At 36.9% G+C, this 20,400-nt stretch overlaps 1 protein-coding gene across 3 annotated transcripts in view; it reads left to right on the forward strand.

Moving 5' to 3' along the window:
- Positions 1–20,400, forward strand: part of cntln (centlein, centrosomal protein) — a 183,158-nt gene that overhangs the window by 133,420 nt on the left and 29,338 nt on the right. For all 3 annotated transcript variants that reach the window (XM_039694577.2, XM_039694574.2, XM_039694584.2), the window contains 6 exons: positions 6,784–6,869; positions 9,984–10,078; positions 12,109–12,590; positions 13,584–13,662; positions 15,424–15,499; positions 17,956–18,170. In XM_039694577.2, the coding sequence (XP_039550511.2) occupies positions 6,784–6,869; positions 9,984–10,078; positions 12,109–12,590; positions 13,584–13,662; positions 15,424–15,499; positions 17,956–18,170 (1,033 nt within the window). The remainder of the gene's footprint in view (positions 1–6,783; positions 6,870–9,983; positions 10,079–12,108; positions 12,591–13,583; positions 13,663–15,423; positions 15,500–17,955; positions 18,171–20,400) is intronic.

Below are 20,400 nucleotides of genomic sequence, written 5' to 3' on the forward strand. Positions count from 1 at the left end.
CGTAAGCACCGGTGCAAGGACTGGGTAATAATCCTTCCTTTCCAGCAACATGTCACATGAGATTACCTCTATTAGCAAATCCAATCAAGTCATTACAAATATTTCTTTCTAGAATCCACTGTATGCAGATCACATTAGCAACTTTTATACCACGGGACTGTTGAATGCTTGATTCTGAGGGTGAAGTAGTCCAGGTCTGTTGGGCGCATTGCAGTTTCATAGGACTTTACCCAATTATTTTTATTACAGTTATTTCAAAGGTCCTTACAGCCTACAATAACAAATTAACCAAAACCTACAAAGACACTGACCAAGCAAACAAATAAACTAAAAATAGGATACAAATGTTGTGTTATTCCCACTGAAATTACATTTAATTGTCTACTAAAAGCATGCTTTTTTTATCCCGCTTTCTCTCTCTGCGCGCACACACAGACACACACTCGCACACTGATGGAAACACACAAGCACAACTTGTTGTCAACTCTACCCTACAATCTTTTTTTGTATGTGGAAAAAATGGCACAACAGAACAAAATGAAATATTACAAATATAGGAAAAACAAATCTTATATGTTTAGACTTTACTGAAGCTGTAAAACTAAATGTTTCTTGCAGCACAGGGTGATGTCAATATGCACATGTATGACGATTAGGAACAAATCTAATGTAATTTCATAGAAAACAATGTTAGCGGTGCTCTGGCATAGCAGGGTTTTCTGGATGCAAGTGAAACAGAGGGAGGCCACAATATGATTCATCCAATCGATTCATAACTATGTTTGGAATCCTCAAAACTTGTGTAAACTACAAACTTCCAATAAGTATTCTCAATCGCGGCTATTTGTAGCGCAACATCTTACACAAATTCAGCTGTTAATGTACAAATAAATGCATGCGTGGCAGTTTAATCTTTTCCCATCTTGTTTGGACTCTATTTGTTTAGAACATTAGCAAAGGTATTCTGGTGTTAGTTTGGAAAGTGAGAAATGCACTGGTGTAACTTAAAAGACACTTTCTAACCGTATGCTTTATGCAAATTAGTTCCACAGGGGAAAGAAGGGTGTGCCTCACTGTGTGTGCTCCCTCTGATGCCAACAGCCAATCGAAGCACTGGAATTGAGAAGTGCCAAATTGCAATCTCTTCATCGGAAAGGGATAAATGTACCCTTTCAACAGACATTCCTTGCTCTGAGTCTCTGGATCATCCCGTGAGTGATTCTCTGGATCATCCAACAGATACACACCCATGTCTCTCGGTGAGACAATAGGCAATATATAGTTCTCAGTCTCCCATTTAGGGATAGATATGTCCTGAGTCTCCAGCCTGCAAAGGTTAAACCGAAAAAAAGGTCCCATGCTCTTGAGTCTACCGCTTGTGAGGCAGCAACAGATACGACCACATTCTGAGCCTCCAGTCTGTGAGGAAAGAGACATAAACAAACACTACATTGCCGTAGTGTTCGGTCTCAGGCATATATTGCCTTTTGCCCATGACTAGAGTCTTTGTCTAGTTAGACATTAACAATTACAGCACATACTGATTCTGCATGCCAAGTTGTGGGCCAGAGGCAGAAGACATACAGACACATTTGCAATAAGGTTAAGCTCGGGGGCAAACCTTTGTTATTTTGTTAATTATTGTCGCGGTACCTTCGTTTGTGTGTTGTTATGATTTCACTTTTTAAACTTTAGAATGTGTGTAATGTTGCTGTTTGAGCATAAACAACATCTGCAAAGTTACGATACTCAGTTTAATGCAAAGGGAGATATTTTCTTGTACAGAAATCAATTTTTAACTACAACAACCGGTGTTAATTTTAACAGCAAATTTTGATTTAGTTTTAGTCATAGACTTTTGACTAAAATACTATTTAGTTTTAGTCATATTTTAGTCATCTGAATTGTTTTTGTTTTAGTCTAGTTTAATCTTTTCCCATCTTGGGAAAAGTTTTAGTCTAGTTGTTTTAGTCTAGTTTAATCTTTTCCCATCTTTTCCCATCTTTTCCCATCTTGTTTTAGTCTATTTTAATCTTTTCCCATCTTAGAACAAAAACAATTCAGTTTTTTTTTTTTTGGCATTTTCTTGTACAGAAATCAATTTTTGACTACAACAAACCGGTGTTAATTTTGACAGAAAATTTTGATTTAGTTTTAGTTATAGACTTTTGACTAAAATACTATTTAGTTTTAGTCATATTTTAGTCATCTGAATTGTTTTAGTTTTAGTCTAGTTTTAGTCGACGAAATTCAATAAGACTAAAATATAATAGGTTTAGTTAAATTGCAATGCATTCATTTAGAATTTCTCTAAAATGTCCAAACCCATATACTCCCGGATCTTTTCACCTAATAATGTGAATGATTTTTAAGTTTGAACATGCAATATAGATATAGATTTAACTACTGTGACTTAAAAAAATATCTTACAATTAAATAAAACCACTTTTCCTAAAGTAAATCACAGTCTTCTTTTCAATGAATGATAAATCCATTCTTTATAACTTGCATACATCATTCTTTATTCTTTCGAGCAGACATATTTGATCAGCACGTTCATTCTCCCAGACGTTTATTTTTTTTAACGTTTTATGAGACCGCAGGGTTGATCAGCACGTTACAGTACAAATGCGCGCATCTACCACAAACACAGGACATCAGTTCTGACTGGATCGCTTCCCAGATCGTCACCATCTAACATTTTCGTCTAGTTTTTATTCGTTGATGAAAATATCAATAGACTTTCGTCATAGTTGTTAATTATCGTCTGTGAAAAAATGTTGTTGACGAATCATTCTCTAAATTAACTAAATTAACATCAAACAAGCGGCTGATTTTTCCCAGGTTGGTGACATTACGAACCCTAAAGTTCAGTAGCCCCGCCCACTGATTCGAGCAGAAGTAAATAACAGAAGTGACACTAACACTGGATCTAGCAACTAAGCAATAAACATGCCTTTGATGAGTGCAAAATGTGATGCCAGGTTGTGGAAAAACACAATAGCTGCATTGGATTTGCAGGGAGCCTGAAATTACAAAAAAGATGCTGTGCCTTATATTGGAACAGCGCAACACAATTGTGAGTAAAAAAGCTTTTATTGTGTTACTATTGCTTTGACGCAGATCGTTTGATATGTACGGATTATGTGTACATTTCTAACCAAAATCACCAGTGCAGTGACCAGTGATTTCTGATATGTATGATTGTAGGCCTACAGTCCGATGTTTTTGTCTCAAAATCGTTTTATTGTCAGTAAATCAAACCAGTGGCTGAACGGTCAACTTCTTACTCTTAGTAGGATGAAAATAAACTGATTAAATCATATATGAAAGCGATCAAAGATTGTTCCCTTTACAATTGCTTACAATTTCGTGCAGTTATCAGGCAAAAATGCAAGTGATCGCACTGGCGTCTTGAAATAAAACAACTGAATAATGTCTTGAGCTGTGGGAACTGTTGTATAAGAGGAATATTTGGCTCTGGTCCATTCAACTATTATAAAATAATGCGCAGCTGAGGTGTAACGGCCTCAACATGAAGCGAAGGGGCCTGTTACAGCTCTAGTGTGCATTGTTTCAGTAATTTAAATGGTCCTTCATCATTTATTCTTAATATATATATATATATATATATATATATATATATATATATATATATATATATATATATATATATTAAGAATATCTCCTAGATGCTGATTGGTCAATACAGCGTTCATCAATGCTAAAATCAAATCATTGAAATAAAAACTTGTCACAATACCAAAATTTCAGTAGTTGATACATTAACAGTAAAAATGCATGATACCATATACCAATTTTCATCTCAATATCTTTCAAGCTATGTTGTACAGAACCGTGTAGCCTTTGATGTTGTGCAAAAAGTAGCCAGTAACCAGCTGCAGTTTGTTATGCCATTGATTCAGGTGCAGATAATCTGAGAGCTGTCTAAGCCTTGCTTGAATTTTGCATTACTGTTTGTCTATGTTCTCACTGTCCTAGTTTAAAAGAAAAAAGAAATAATGAAAACATATTTGTTAAATGTTATTGCTTCAAGGCCTGTGACAATGACAGCAAAAAGATATGATGGACCTTTAACCATTTAACCATCATCACTTCCTGCTCTTTCAGAGAATATTCAATCACATGCTGCGTCCCAATTCGCTTAATTATACTACGCCCTAAAAGTATGTACTCTTTTTGTGAAGAAAAAGTACATACTTTTGAGTGTGTAGCAAAAGAGTAGGCAAGCTTTGGGACATACTATCACGTCATCTTTAACGGACAGCTCTGTCGCGTGCTGCGTGCATCCTCACCGTAAACTGCCCTGTCAATCATCTTGTCACAACTAAAATCCTCCATTCAATCTAATTTAATTTCCTACCGTTTCGGAGCACGTTCATCTTCCAGTCGTGTCTTTCATGCGGATACTCTCCCCATGTTTGCAATTTGACTATAATGATGCATTTTGTAAAACGTATCTTTACAAAAGTTCACAATGCTTCTGCATATGCAATATGATGTGGACAACATTGAATAAATTCATTTTCGTCAGGTTAGGTACTGATAATTAATCACTCAAAGCTCTTTATCTAAACCTCTCTATACTTTTTACTCATGTTTGTAGTTGTGACCGAATCCTCGTCCACCGCGCAATGGTTTGTGGGCAATATCAGCCGTTAGAGTCTGCATCGATCTACACTTCGGATTCTGACCGGATATAGTAGACCATCTGGGTATCTTTGAAACACTCATTTCAACATACTACGATTTGGGACGTACTAATTCTATTTTCGAATACTATTTAGGACGGATAGTATGCGAATTGGGACACAGCAACAGTGTTTTTTTTTTTTTTTCTTTTTTTTTTAATTATTCTTCTCCTTCTGTCTACACTTTTCTCCTTCTTCCATCTCCACTTTTTTTTAATCTATACTGAACTGTATCCAATAAGCTCTAGAGAGGGGCCTGCTAACCGTCCCATACTAATAAACATCTGTTATTCAAATGATGTACTCGCTTAAAGACACACCGGGACTGGAAAGCAGGGGGGATTGAAAGAGAAGAGTTTCACAACATCTTAAAAAAAAAATATATATATATATATATATATTTTTTTTTTTGTATTTTTTTTTTTTTTTTAAGATGTTGTGAAACTCTTAAATAAATATATATATATATATATATATAAACAAATCTATGGTGTTGACATGAAGAGAGAAGCTGTAGTAACTGTTTTTCTAGAGTGGCTGGTGGGGCCATGAGAGACCTTCAGCTGATCTCCACAGCTGGAATGCTAATAAACCACCTTGCACTGCTGCTTATAATATAATATATGCTGCACAATACGACAAGGAGTTGATTTTAGAAGCACAGGTTTTATACCCGAAATAGGTGAAACATGGTGGTTAGAAATCTCAATTTAGTAGTGGATAATTTATTGGCAAAAAAAAAAAAAAACTGTGCCCTTGTTGTGATGCAACTGGAGTATTGCCCAGAGTTCTTTGCTAGTAGTTATAATATGATGAACTAAGCCACTGCAATTCAGCAGAGGTTCTTCTACCCCTGCACTAGCACAAATGGGAGGGGAACTAGGTGTGTGTTTCAGGTGCAGATGTCTCACTGGGGCCTACCCCAATCCTCAACAGGCTTCTTTTGGGTCCTAATAATAACTTGAAAGTGCCTCTTTTTGCCCCTTTTAATTAGTCTCCAGAACCTATACAGCTAATTGGTGGTTCTTAATTGGGTTTAGATTCGCTACTTGTCTGTTCGTATCCCCCTGCACCCCACCCCAATCCCTTCTCAGTCTAGGTGGAAAAAATCCTCACACCCCAGCCAGGGGTTTTATGTTTCTTGTCACTTAGCACTTTGATTTCTTGGTGAATTAAGAGCTATTTAATTAGCGGGGTTTCTTTTTATATCCCCGTCTCAGTGGGGGAGAGATTTGGATGGTGTCAGAGTTGAAGTGATTTAAAGGTAAAAGAGGAAGTTTCAAAAGCGGTGGCTTAACACACTTTGACAGAAACTTACTGCATTCACAGTCTAGAAAAAAAGTACATTCATGCACCAAAACAACGGCAATAGTTGTCAAATAACATAGTAGCATTACGGCCTCCTTTACACCTGGCATGTTTTTCGTGACTGGATGCTTTTTGGGCTAGACTGTATTCACACGTTCATGCGTCTTGTCTCCAGTATGATCAGATAGAGCCTGAGCAAATCGCTACTTGCATATACATGAGTGTTTGCATTAACTGAAACATTTTTATTATTTTCCATTTTAAAGACATCAATGGATAAATGCAAATGCTTTTCTTTTCTTATCTGTCGTTACTAACCCCTCAGCAAACCATGTTAATGGGGACTATAAGAAAAAGTGGACAAAAAGTTTTAGTCATCAATCACAATGTGAATTTTGATGTTATTACAACTGGCTTTAATTGTGGTCGAGCGCAATCCGATTGTGGTACAATCACCTAAAACTGTTATTTCCAGTTGTGAGGGGGCATTTGAGTTTCCTGATTAAACTCAGTTATGCTTTGGGTTTGTGGTCAATAAATGGATTGTACTTTAATAGCTTTTTCTTTAAATCAATACATACCTGAGATGTAGTCTATGTATGAAAATAATTTGCAGCATACATGTGAGAAAAATGTATTGTAGAATTTTTAGAAGTGATACTGAAATTGAAATAAATAATATGTTTTGTTGTATTGCTACTGTAGTATAGTCCATCTAAATAACTTGAGTGTGGCCATTCTTAAATCTGTTTGATATGTTTAGAGCTAATCTGGAGGAGAAACTAAATGCAGCCTTGGACTCAGTTGCAGCTCAAGACATACAAGAGTGTCGACAGGAGGAAATGCAAGGTATCAATCACACACATCACATCGTCCAAACACACATACACACATCACAGGCATCAGTCATCTTTTATTGCCCCATCATATATGACTGTTGACCAGGCTTATAGTATGTGTATAGAGCCCTTTTGCACCGACATCACAGTTACGTCACGGCGCTAGCTGGAGGCAAAACAAAGTGAAAACTGGAGGCGACCAATACAAACCATTATTGTTACTATTATTAAATGTCATCTTGTTGTGTTGTTTGGTGCAAGAATTGATGAAAAAATGAATATGCTGTATCTGGAATTTTTGATTTCTAGAAAATATTCACATCATTAAAATCGCACCGAAATGTCACTCTTACATTGTCTGGCGTCTCGGCGCTGGCTCGGCAGAACTGCGGATCATACACAGAAGTCTTGTACAGGACCATATAGGCCTCTAAAGATTTATATGCCCTCAGTTTCTCTTTACGATCGGTTTCTCTATAAGGTAGGTGTAGAAGTCAGGCCACTCACCCGAGGTAACGTAACGTTAATTCTGTCAGATCGTCTATGCATTGAGTGAGCGTGTAGGCGGCTACGTGTCGGCCAGTCTGGTTCCGTTCGTTAAAAATAACTTTTGGAAATAACAATTGCGGTCCTGGAAACTGAGTGACCTTACACGTTAAGATAAAATCGGATTTTCTCCAGTCATTGTTAAAAAACAAGCTAACAATACTTGCTAACTAGCGTTAGTGAAGCGGTCAGAGGGATCGTTCTGCCTCCACCTAAGCTCCGCCGAAAAAAAAAAAACGTCACCACGTTTACCAACTGAAAATGGGTCTATACTATTATGGACTTTATTTTTATATTTTAGTTCTCCCTTTGAATTTTAGTTTAAGATTTGTAACTTTTAATTTTATAATATAATATTTAATAATATAAACTTAAAGATAAGATATATATATATGTAGAGGAACATATGTAGGATGTATATATTTATTTACTTATGTAGAGAGAAAGGGAGTCCCAGGTTTGAAACTACATGAAAGTGAGTAAATAAATAAGAATTTTATTTTAACATATTTTATTTCAGTTAGTTACCAAAGGAACATTTATCATTTTCATTTAAGTTTTTCCGTCTGATATTTATATATTTTTTATTTTATTTTAGGTTTCTTTCTAATTAATAAAAACATTTTTAATGTTTTTTTTTATAGTTTTGGTTATCAATAACAACACTGCTGTTGACCTATATTGTTCCTTTATATCAGAGATTATTTCTCATTAAATCCTCCTCTTACCAATCATTTAAAAACTTTAAGATTTGTTACATTAAGTATTATCCATCCCTCTGGACTGTGGCAAAGTCAGGTCATAGGTGACACAGAGCAACGTTATACACCATGAAGCACTTCCCCACATGCAGCTGCCGCAGACACACACTTTCATCTTTCATCCCATTTCTGTTCCAGTAAAATCACGAAATAAAATTATGACATGACCATTAACCCATGAGAATTTGAGAGAGGTAGGTCCAGATGTGCTTTCGGAAACCCAATTTGCTGTATTCCCAATTGATTTCAAACTCACATGGCTCTTTCCACACCCTCAGAAAGGATCTTGTACATTCCTATCCGTCAAACGCTCCATCAGAGCGATCTCTAGTGTATAAGCACCCTAAGTTCTTTTGGGAAAATTGGCCAAATCTTGGTAGGGACCTTTCTGAAAGTTGGTACCATTCCTACTGTACATAAATCCATGTCTGTGTCATGAGAAAGTGTTAGTTATTATAATCAACTATTTTATCATCACAACAGTTGAATGCAACTATGTGGAAAAAGTGTTGTCCAATTTGCGAACAAATGACTCTTATGAGCTGATTCTTTTAAGTCTTAAATTCCAGTTGAATAATGTAAATTTAAGGCCATAATCTTAAATATCTTCAATGGTATAATAAAAGTCTTCATTATAATTTCAAGCGGTCTTGAAAAGACCTATTGTGCTTATTTACATTTTTAACTTTATTGTGTAATGTTACTGTTTGTGCAAGTCACTCCAATTCTCTATATCAGTAAACTATACATCAGTCTTCAAAAAGCCATATATTTGATTTGAAAAACACTGCAGAAACTATGAGATTATACACTGAACAAAATTATAGACGCAACCCTTTTGTGTTTGCCCCATTTTCATGAGCTGAAACTCAAAGATCGAAGACTTTATATGTACACAAAAGGCCTAGACCCACACACAAGTGTAAGACACCAGGACGGAGGACGCAGGCTGGTGTTATTGTACACAACTGGATGCTCCAACTCCAGTAAGGGTGGAAAGACACTAGGAAGCCGGGGGTTGCTGCTAGTGTAAATCACAAACCGAGGCTTTGCGACTCTTCCATTCAGATAGGGGTACCCCGAACTTAGTCAATGTGTTATCTTATTTTTATGCAGTATGTGTGTTTCTCTTCTGTAAAACACTTTGTAAACACTGTTTGAAAAGGTGCTATATAAATAAACCTTTACTTACAGTTTGTACAGTATAAAAACATAGTCTATGGAAAGTCTACATAATGATATAAAAAGAAGTGTGTGTGTGTGTGTGTGTGTGCGCAGGTGAATAGGTGTTTTTTTTTTTTTTTTTCAAGTGAGTGCATGATACTACTGGGAAAGACAGGTCTGTGACTCACTCAAATTTCAGCCTTGCTGCTTACTGTCCAAAGGTCACTGACTGTAAATATTTCACAACATTTTCATTCGACAAATGAGCATCCACATTCACCATGAAACTTTTATTAACCAGAGTCGGCAGAAAGTTCTGGTCTCCAAATGTGTTTATTTTCCCATCTTTAAACAAGCAAAGCAACAAAGTTCCTGCCATGAAGTCCAAAACACAAACTCCATCATACATTGACAATTACCTTCAAAATTAGCTTGTATTTCTCCACAATAATCTGCAAGATTGCTTCAGGTCAGAAGGTTTTGATTTGTGGTTACGAGTACTTTTTCCCAGTCTGTCTATTAAAGGCCTCTTTAAGAGCTCAATCAGTTGAATAGACCCTTGAAAAGACCAGAAATTATGTGTTATTAATGATAATTTATTTGAATTGGGAAAGTGGCTGTCAGGTGACAGTATGATTTTTTTATTCCTTTAGCTGAGCTACTGTTTCGGGAAGTGTCGGAGGAGGTCAGGAGGAGCAGCACCCCCATCAAGACATCCGCACGAAGAGTAGAACAGACTTTTAAGAAGGTACCAACCGTGTGTTATTTGATATTTACATTTTTGGAAAAGTTTAGCCTTTAGCTGAATTTTTCAAAGAACAATGAACTGAAGTCATATAGATGTGTGCTTACATCATGTGCAGAGACACAGACTATCGGCAAACATAAAATGTATGAAATGTAACACTTTTACAAAAAGATTCAGTTTGGAAGGTATCATAAACATTAACATGGACATTAAAAATTTAATTTTACTTTACAACCAGTTTCCATTAGTTATTTTTGTATGCATTAATTGAAATTACGTATTAACAACAAGCAATTCATTTGTCACAGAATTTTTTGTCTTTGTTAAAATGTTTTGATAAAAATACAACTGTTAATTTTTAGTTCATCTAAGGTCCATTAAACAATATTAACACATTTTAAGTTTTAACATTAAGATTATCAAATGCTTTATAAGTATTTTTACATATTTAGTTAATGTTAACTAATGTAGTTAATTAAAATGAACAAAGGGAACCTTATTGTAAATTGTTACCTTAATTTCAGTCAAACAACTTCAGTCTTTTGTCAGGGGTTTGGTTTTGTTAACATGTCAGGTGTTTGCTTTCTCTGAAAGACAGGTGTGACGTGTATTTAATTCTTCAAATATTTATATATTGTGTCATGTACAATATACTTGGACAGAAAAATCAAAAAAGTGTAAATATATTCAATTAAGTGATAAAATGTATGTATAAATTGACATTTGCCTAGATTAATGCGGTAAACATATTTTTCGGTTATGTTGCTTACTGCATAAACAATTGTTGGCAAATTAAACCTTATAATAAAGTGTCACTATTTCAATGAAACAACTAGTTTATTGATGCAAAAGTAGGGATGCACCAAAATCTTGACAAAAACACATTAAAATCCGTATCCCCAGAAGCATATTAATAAAGAGCATTTATCTATGCTTGAGCAGTCTGCTGTGACTGAGTTTAGGCACTATGGTGTACACAAGGAGAGAAACTAGTGAGAATAAAATACACATCCTTAAGCACTTTACAGGTTAAAAAGACTTGTGTAAAAAAAAACACATTTCATCTGTGAATTACACAATTACAGTTGTCCAATATTTTGCAATATTATTGAATGTTTAAGTTGTTAGAGCCTGAAGTTTCTTAGCAAAGTCTACGGTTTTCGTGTGTCCATAATTTTGGGTTTCAAATTTGGCCAAGAATTTGTGCAAAACTAACGCAAGTGGTTCACATGCAGATCTCAAATTGTCTAAAACGCTTAAGGCTCATTTGAATGAAACTAAACTGCTCTGTTTGCGTTTGCTGACACGCTGCTGATGTTTGACACTGGGTCTTTCACTCAATTAATACAAGAAAATCATTTGTCATTAGCATTTAGCCGGAGCAAATCAAGCTCACGGTCTGTTCAGAAGCACTCGACGTCCCTTAAAGCAACATTTAGCTTGGTTCTTGCTGGAGGGGCTGGTGAGGACTGAGGGAACGTTCTGAGCAGAGGAATGAAATGGTTTGTGGAATAATTCAGAGCAGATGATGGCATTGTGAGCGATGCCAGCAGCTGCCATATGGTCGTGTAATGGGGGCTGTCATCGCCTTTATTACCGAATGACAAGCACCATGTTAAACTTAATAACCCACAGGGGCAGACTGCTGTTTATGTGCTCTTGCAAACGCATTATAAATGAAATAATTTTTGATGGAGTTGTGAGAGGGAGGGGCGAGTCGTTGTCAGCCAGCCGTAAAGGGGCCTAATGTTGTTTGAAAGGTGGTGTAAGGCAGCGAGAGTGCTAAATAAAAGGCAGCGATTTGCCTGGGGGTATACACCCAGCAGGCATCCCCTCCTCTCTTTCACACCCTCCACCAGGATTTGACAAGCTGCCTAAATGGCCCTCTTTTATGTTTAGCCATGAGTAACAAATTTGTGGGGAATCACAGAGTGCCCGGAACAGACCCTCTCCGTAAAGGCCAAACGAGAGTTTAAAGCACAAGATGTAGTGATAATTGTTTTTTCACGTGCCTCTGCTTACTCCCACAGATAGAGCAGTTACAAAGTCAAATGGTCTCTCTGGAGAGCGAGATCATGCGCTTGCGAGAAGACAACCAGGCGTTACAGGAAGCGAACAGAGCAGTGGCTGGAGAGCGGGGCGATCTGCAGGCCAGAGTTCAGCTCTTGAACCAGCGCAAGGAGGCCGAGGAGGCCCAGGCCAGAGAAGAACGGGCTCGACTGCTTGCCCAGCTGCAGAGTTCTGAGCGGGAAGCAAAAGAGGCCATGAAATCTGCCGCCCAGGCCAGACACAGGCTGCTAAAGCTCCGACAGGAACTGGGAGTCCTTCGAGCTGAGAGAGATTTCCATCGGTCTGCAGCTAATCTCAAGGCGAAAGCTGCCACACTGGCTAACAACAAGACCAGGTCTAAAATGCCCTGGGCTGATGCCTCCAGCAGAACACGCATGCGCTCGACGCAGAGCAGGATGGACAGTCCCGCCAAGGACGACTGGGAGGACATGAGCGCAGACAGGTACTTCCCCCACCTTTCACTATCCTTGTCTTTTTCTTGTTTTCCATCTCTCAAGCTCTCATTATTTTTCTGACTGTAGGGACAGCACGCATATGCAAAAACACAAGCAAACGGGTGATTGAATCCCAGCTTCTGTCTAGTTGGTATTCAAAAGAGAGAAAAAGAGCAAGAGGGGGGCAGAAAGAGGGGAAAAAAATCTGATCCTTTAAATTATCCTGGGATGTCTTGCTAGGAGCTTATTGACTGAAATTTGCATGTAGAATTAGCCACCTCTGAGCAGCCGAGTTGAACCGGCGCCAGAAAGCACCTGAACCCGCCCGCAGCCCCTCTCTGTCTGCCCAATGCCATTTTCCCAACGTCACGAGCCCTAAAATTGACAGTTTGGCAGGTTAATTTAATTTGTGATTCCATTGCATATTCATCCCTGACAGAGGAGGAGTCCCAGGCAAACCCTGGCCAATCAGCTGAGTTTTCTTGTGACGTTCCTATTCTGCTGTGATCCCAGTGTCTCGCTTCTCTCCTCCTTTCCCTGCACTTGCTCTAATTTAACAGGATAAATTTTGAATGACTCGGTTCGGGCTCTCTACCAGATGTCGACAAGCTGTTTAACATCTTCCAAATCAAGCAGCGTTTTCAGTAATTACTTCATGAAAGTTTTATGTCGCCTACAACATCAGAGTTCATGACATGATGGATGGTATGATCCACAGATTTATTTCACCCAAATGCACCACTACCTCAACAAAACGGCATGCTGGAAGCTTTCCAAATCTGTCTCAAAGAGGCTCTTGAATGAGACGCCGCAGCATTTAGAACGTCCCGACAGTGCCTCAGCAGTTACGCACCACACATGGCCGTTTAAGCTTAAGGGTTGTCTGGTTTTTTGCTAATTAACCATTCTCATATGAATTCTACGCCACATAGTAGTCCCCAGTATACAGTATCTATTTATCTTGGTAAATAAATAGATATTTTACTACTTTATCTCCACAGTGACAGTGAACAGTTCTCTCACAGCCTGCAAAGTCGATGTTCTGCTCCGATTCGTCCAGCTTCTCGGAAAACTAGGAAGGTTTGTTGCATGACTTTTTTGGATTTTGTTTCTTATCTGTTTTTTATGGAAGCTTGTTTCCGCCATTGAATAAAAAATATAATAAAGAATTGTGACTTTTTATCTTACAATTCTGACTTTTTTTCTCACAATTCTGACTTTTTTTCTCACAATTGCGAGTTTACATCTCGCAATTCTGACTTTATAACACATAATTGCGAGTTTATATGTCGAAATTCTGACATCTTTTCTCAGAATTGTGAGATATAAACTCGCAATTGCGACTTATTAGGCCAATTCCAACCCCCCCCCCCCCCCCCCATCAGAATAGTTTAAATCTCACAATTCTGACTTTATATCATGCAATTCTGACTTTATAACTCGCAATTGCGACTTTATATCACGCAATTCTGACTTTATAACTCGCTTTGCGACTTTATATCAAGCAATTCTGACTTTATGTCTCGCAATTCTGACTTTATAACTCGCAATTGCGACTTTATATCTCGCAATTCTGACTTTATATCTCGCAATTCTGACTTTATAACTCGCAATTGCGACTTTATATCACGCAATTCGGACTTTTTATCTCGCAATTGTGAGAAAAAAAAGTCAGAATTGTGAGATAAAAAGTCGCAATTATTTATTTTATTTTTTTATTCAGTGGCGGAAACAAGCTTCCATAGTTTTTTGTTGTTGTTGTTGTTGCTAAAATTAAATAATTGTTATTTTTCTACAAATCGGTAAGTTTCATTTGGAACAAAATAGTCAATAGATTCAAAAGACATTTTAAAGTTGAAGTGCATTATGTAGTTTCTGAGCTTCCACCTTCATGAAACAGAATTGCAGAAGTAATGACTTTACCAACCTTCCAACCCTAATCCTATTGTAAGTGATATCACTCAGTTCTTATTGATCTAATTACACTATAACAAGGACCCCTAAAATTCAAGAGTAACCAAAGTTTTCCGAAAATTTCCTCCATCTGCCAAACATATAGCTACAGGCCTAGTTTCGGTCTAATAGATTTTTTGATCTAGTAAGATCTATTACTCTGTCTCATTCTTATAGAATTGTTATTTAAACGTTATAGTTATACGTCAAGTGGGTAGCTCTTAAGCAGAAAACTGTAGAATGATCTTCTCAAAGGTTAGGCCCCATGTAATTGGATGAGGCTATGTTGTTTTAATACTTAGAGTTATAAAAAATACTCTCTTCACCTTGAAATTGCCTCTTTTCATTTGCAAAGTAAAAAAAACAACATTTTCCGCTTGAATTTAAGCAGCTGTGTCGATCAGAAGATGCGTATCAGAGGTGTCTGATCCTGTAAAGTGCGATCTCTTCTCGTCAGTCTCTCAGGGCTCAGCTGGCTCTCCCCCATCCCCTCAGGGAACATGGAAGCTCCATATCTTCTCCTCTTTTCACTTCCTCTCAGCTCTACAGCTGTCAGCTCTCTCTTAGATCCTGCCTGAATGGCTCTGTGTACTCGTCAACTGTACTGGCTCACATCGGCGTGACAGTGGAGCAGAGCACTGCGCCGCCCGTGTCACACTAAAGAGCTTCTGAATAAATCCATGATCAAACCCACGGAGAGAGAGACTGATCAAAACCTTTTTAAATAGTGTTCGATACAAACGAGGGGAAAAGCCAAAGCCTCTTTGATGTGACTACAAACGCTTCCTCTGTGTCACTCTGCCGTGAGCCGCCACGTTACGTTATGTTAAACTGTTGCCCCAGCTTTTTGTGTCATGTTTTGTGTTTCCACCTCTTCCCTGCCTGCAGGACTGCAGGTACATGCTGATCTGCCCCATAGACGAGCCTGGAGAGGAATCTCAAACTAGAAACATCCAAATCCAAGGTAACCTGGTTGACGCAACTGTGCCCAGGCACTTACAGGATCAGTGATTGTTCTCTCTTGATGGCTTGCACAGCCCACGTCGTATAAATTCCTAATAGAAAACTGAGTCTACTATAAACTATCAAAACAGATTCTTATCAGTATCATTCATAAGGCAAAATATGAAATTTGTAATTGCAAAATAATGTCTGTTTACAAAAAGGTTGCCAAACATTCCTACTGCCCCTTCTGCCCACTTCTATCTATTTGTCGAGTCCCACAGTTGTTTAAGACAAAAGTTGGCATTGCATCACTTAAACACTTGTTTTTACTTATAGTTTGCTTATAATTGTCTCTAAGAAAGTAGACAAGATGTTATTTTAATATAAAAAAAAATGCTCACCTTAAAGAGGCTCTTTCACAACGCTGGTACGTTTTAGTTGCAAAAACAAATGGAGATGTAGTAAAATGGACTGCTGATGCTATGGTGATATCACTGCACCTAACACCTTGTCTACACCGGATGTGAACGGCATGACTTGACTAAAAACAATGCAATTATTATAAACAGTGATTCTGTCTACACTGGATGCTGTCCCGTTCAGTGTAAACAGCTTTTAGCTGTTGTGTCCGATGTAGACAGGGTTCAAAGCTCAAAGTGCCAGTTTTGTGCAAAAGACTATTGCAATGCAGAATTATGTTCCCCTTTTTGAATGGTGTATCACAACTGTAGCCCATTATCATGATATCTTGTTCAAAAGAGATTTTCTTAACTAGAAGGCCAAGCTAATAACTTGCCAGCCTACACTATCATTTTAAATGTTTGGGGTCAGTGTCTATTCACTAATCATGCATTCAATAAAACATTTATGAAACGAAGCAATTTCTATCAGTTTCCACACAAAAAATATTAAGCAGCACAACTGCTTTGAGATGTTACTTGAGCACCAAATCAGCATATTAAAATGATTTCTGAAGAAGGATAATGTGACACTGATAATTCAGGAATAAATTATTCTTTTAAATTGTTATAAATCTCACAATATTGCTGTTTTACTGTATTTTTGATCTAATAAATTCATCCTTGGCAATCTTACCCAAAACAGTAGTGTAACGCTAACTGAAAACGCAAAGAAATGAAAATGTTTGATATAAAAGATTTATGCTTGTAGGAATACAAGCTCAATAGCATGCCACAATATGTGTTCTGAAACCACGTCCCACATGCTAAAATTACAAGATGCAGGTCTTAAAGGATTAGTTCACTTTTGAAAAAACTGCTGATAATTTACTCACCCCCATGTCATCCAAGATGTCCATGTCTTTCTTTCCTCAGTCGAAAAGAAATGTAGGTTTTTGATGAAAACATTCCAGAATTTTTCTCCATATGATGGACTTCAATGGGAACCGGATGGTTCAAGGTCCAAAAGATAGTGTTAATAACAGTTTCAGATGCAGCTTCAAATGTCTTTAAACGACACCAGACGATGAATAAGGGTCTTATCATGCGAAACGATCGGTTATTTCAATGCTTATTCCAAAAATGTAACTTTTCTAAGGACAAATGCTAGCCTTTCTCCATTCTGTGAGGCGCGTTTGCAACGTCACGTAGTACGTAATTACGTTCAAAAGGTCACGGGCGACGTAGCCAGAAGTACAGAGTCAGAGTGTTTACAAGTTGAACGCATAGGTTGAACGTGAAAACTAACTCAAACGCCGTTTACAAAAAAGGAATTAAAAGGTAAAACAACGATGTCGGACGATTTTGATTCTGTACTTCCGGCTACGTCGCCCGTGACCTTTTGAACGTAATTACGTATTACGTGACGTTACAAACGCGCCTCACAGAATAGAGCTAGGCTAGCATTTGTCCTTAGAAAAGTTACATTTTTGGAATAAGCTTTGAAATAACCGATCGTTTCGCATGATAAGACCCTTATTCATCGTCTGATATCGTTTAAAGACATTTGAAGCTGCATCTGAAACAGTTATTAACTGTCTTTTGGACCTTGAACCATCCGGTTCCCACTGAAGTCCATTATATGGAGAAAAATCCTGGAATGTTTTCATCAAAAACCTAAATTTCTTTTCGACTGAGGAAAGAAAGACATGGACATATTGGATGACATGGGGGTGAGTAAATTATCAGCAAAAGTTTTTTTCAAAAGTGAACTACTCCTTTAATGTTGTATTGTTTATTTTATTATTGAAAACATAACTTCAAATTCAAAGTAACATTTTGCTGAAGCAAAATCTTCCTTAATTTTTGGGTGTTGTTCCAATTCTATGATGTTCTTTAAGAAATTATAGAGAAAATTGTGTAGTATTCACTAAAATAATGTTATAGCCACAGCAGTCAACAATTACAAAGCTGTGGCTGAATGTTTTTGATAAAATGTTTGATAAAATGCAATTTAACCCTAGTAACAAATGAACAGAGACTGAATGTAGCATTGTGTCCCCACCACCACCCTCAGGCGTCTCCCTGCAGAAGACGAGGAAGAGAATATCAAAGTCCCATGCTGTTTTGCGACAGCGTCTTCTGTCCCTCCAGCAGCAAGTCGCAGCCCTGCAGGCAGAGAAACAAGCAGCACAGCAGCTCGCAGCAGAGCAGAAGCAGAGACTAGTGCAAACACAAGTGCAGTTAGACTCCATTCTCCAGCAACTCAATGCCAGCAAGCAGCTTTCAAAGGTACCGCTTGACCAACGCTTTATTCACCCTTGGGGCTTCATAGAAGTCACAAAACATTCTTAAGAATAATATTTGTTTTTATTTGAGGAAATACTAAATATTTTTATAATAAAACTTTTTAAGGTATTCAAAATCATTGTAAATGTCACTTTAATTTAGAGTTTAAGTCAGGACTTTATCATTCCAGCATTATAATACCAAAATACACATGTAATCTAGCATATTTTTAGGTTATTTATGTTCCAGGTTGAATTACTATGGGCTATAAGATAGAGAGCTAGAAATCCCTTGTATAGAGGTATTTGCTTATTCCAATAAAAATAAAAAGGTAATAGGAGATTTTAAGGTAAATAGACATTCAATTTATTGTTAATTTGTTGTTTTATTAGAAAAAAAAAGATTTCTTAAAAAGTCAAGAAAATATTTCGATTGAATTATTTATTTAACTATTTATTTATTATGGTCATTTATTTTCTCATAAATTGTCTGGACATACTTGTGTAGCGATGTGTGGAGACAGACTTCATGAGGCTCATACATATGTCATTTTGTTTCCGAATGCACATGCACAGTGTTGTGTGTTGGCTCCAGTTAGACTGTGAGGCTGGAAATGCCAAACCCATTTGAGATTTGATTAAGACTCTTGAGTGGAACAGGAGGTCAAGATGAACGCCCAAGTGTCCAGAACCTCTCTCTTTCCAAAACACACCATGCTGCAGTGACACTGTGTGTGTGTGTGTGTGTGCATGTGCGCACATCGCATATATGATTGTTTGTTTGTTCGACTCTGAATCATGCATTATTAATGGAGTGGTGAAAGGGCAGCAGGTTGAGTGCCCTTACATGCTGCCCCCTGCTGCCCTGTAGTGTGATCACCCTCTTTAATTGGCTAGAGGTGGAGTGTCCAGATTTGATCCTCTCGTCTGATTAGGTGATAAAATCATTGTGGTGTGTGGAACGTGACTGTGCGTTGTAGTTTATGTTAATTTGAGAATGTTGTGTCTTCTTTTTTTCCTTTATTGGCTTGTGTAAGAATGGTTGTCTGTTAGAAAACTATACAGGGATTTAACATACAGACAGATGAATTCCGTAGAGTAAAGAAAATACCTTGAGAGGAACCAGACACATCTTCCTCGTTAAATAGTGTGTGATAGCAGATATCAGTGTCAACATATAATTAATCACATACATTTCTGTGAGAAAACACAATCAATTGCTCCTAACATTGTACCATACATATAACACATAACTTGTAATCATAAATATATTTCACATTGAATCTTCAAATTAATGTGGAAACAATATAAAAACAGTGTTTTAAAAATGTGATATTTAATATATATATATATATATATATATATATATTTGATATATATATATATATTTTGATATATATATATATCATTTTATTTTATTGTTTAATTAATGGGGATAAAAGGGATACAAATTAAAATTATAACCTTCAAATTAAAATAAAAATTATAATTATAAATATATTTAATATAAAAAATTATATTAAATATTGCAGTATAATTGAAAGCCAGGCCTAAATTGCAAATGATCAGATTGATTGTTTTTATTTATCATTTATTAACAATTACAGAACATTACAAATAGAATGACTTAATTTCATTGCATTTCAATATTGTACATGCTGTAATAGTAAAGGATGTGGGGTAAAGACATACTAAAAGCTTAAAAGCTACTTCAAGAATAAAAAAGAAAAAAACAGCGTATTTTTTATTTATTTAATTTATTCATTTATCTGTTTTTACATGTTAAACAGCAAATATTCATCGCCAAAAATTATTTTATTTTTTTTCCGTTCCAAGTATTGATGGAAAAATGTGTTGTTTACTTGTCCTATAGCATTTGGCTGGTTGTTTTGGTAATGGGTGATAACCAAATGCTGTGTATCTGCAAGAATGGGCCTATATAGAGGATGAGAGAGATAAATGGAGAGGGAAACACATTAATCTGTATTAAGCAACCAGGCAAATGTTGATATGATATAAGTTGATATAAGACTCCATCAGTGCTAACTATGGCAACCAGGGAAAAAGACGGCAGCCCACCATCACGCTATCAGCTGGAATGGCGGGGGTTTTAACACTTGGGTGTCAAATCCAGCTCTGCACCTTTGAATGCAAATATACTTGTGTATATTCATGAGTTCACCTAGCCGTATGCTGGGTCTTTTATTCTAGATTTAATTATTTGAATAGTGTCT

The sequence above is a fragment of the Pimephales promelas genome, chromosome 6, assembly GCF_988280905.1.
Source record: "Pimephales promelas chromosome 6, fPimPro1.hap1.1, whole genome shotgun sequence".
NCBI classification, from domain to species: domain Eukaryota; kingdom Metazoa; phylum Chordata; class Actinopteri; order Cypriniformes; family Leuciscidae; genus Pimephales; species Pimephales promelas.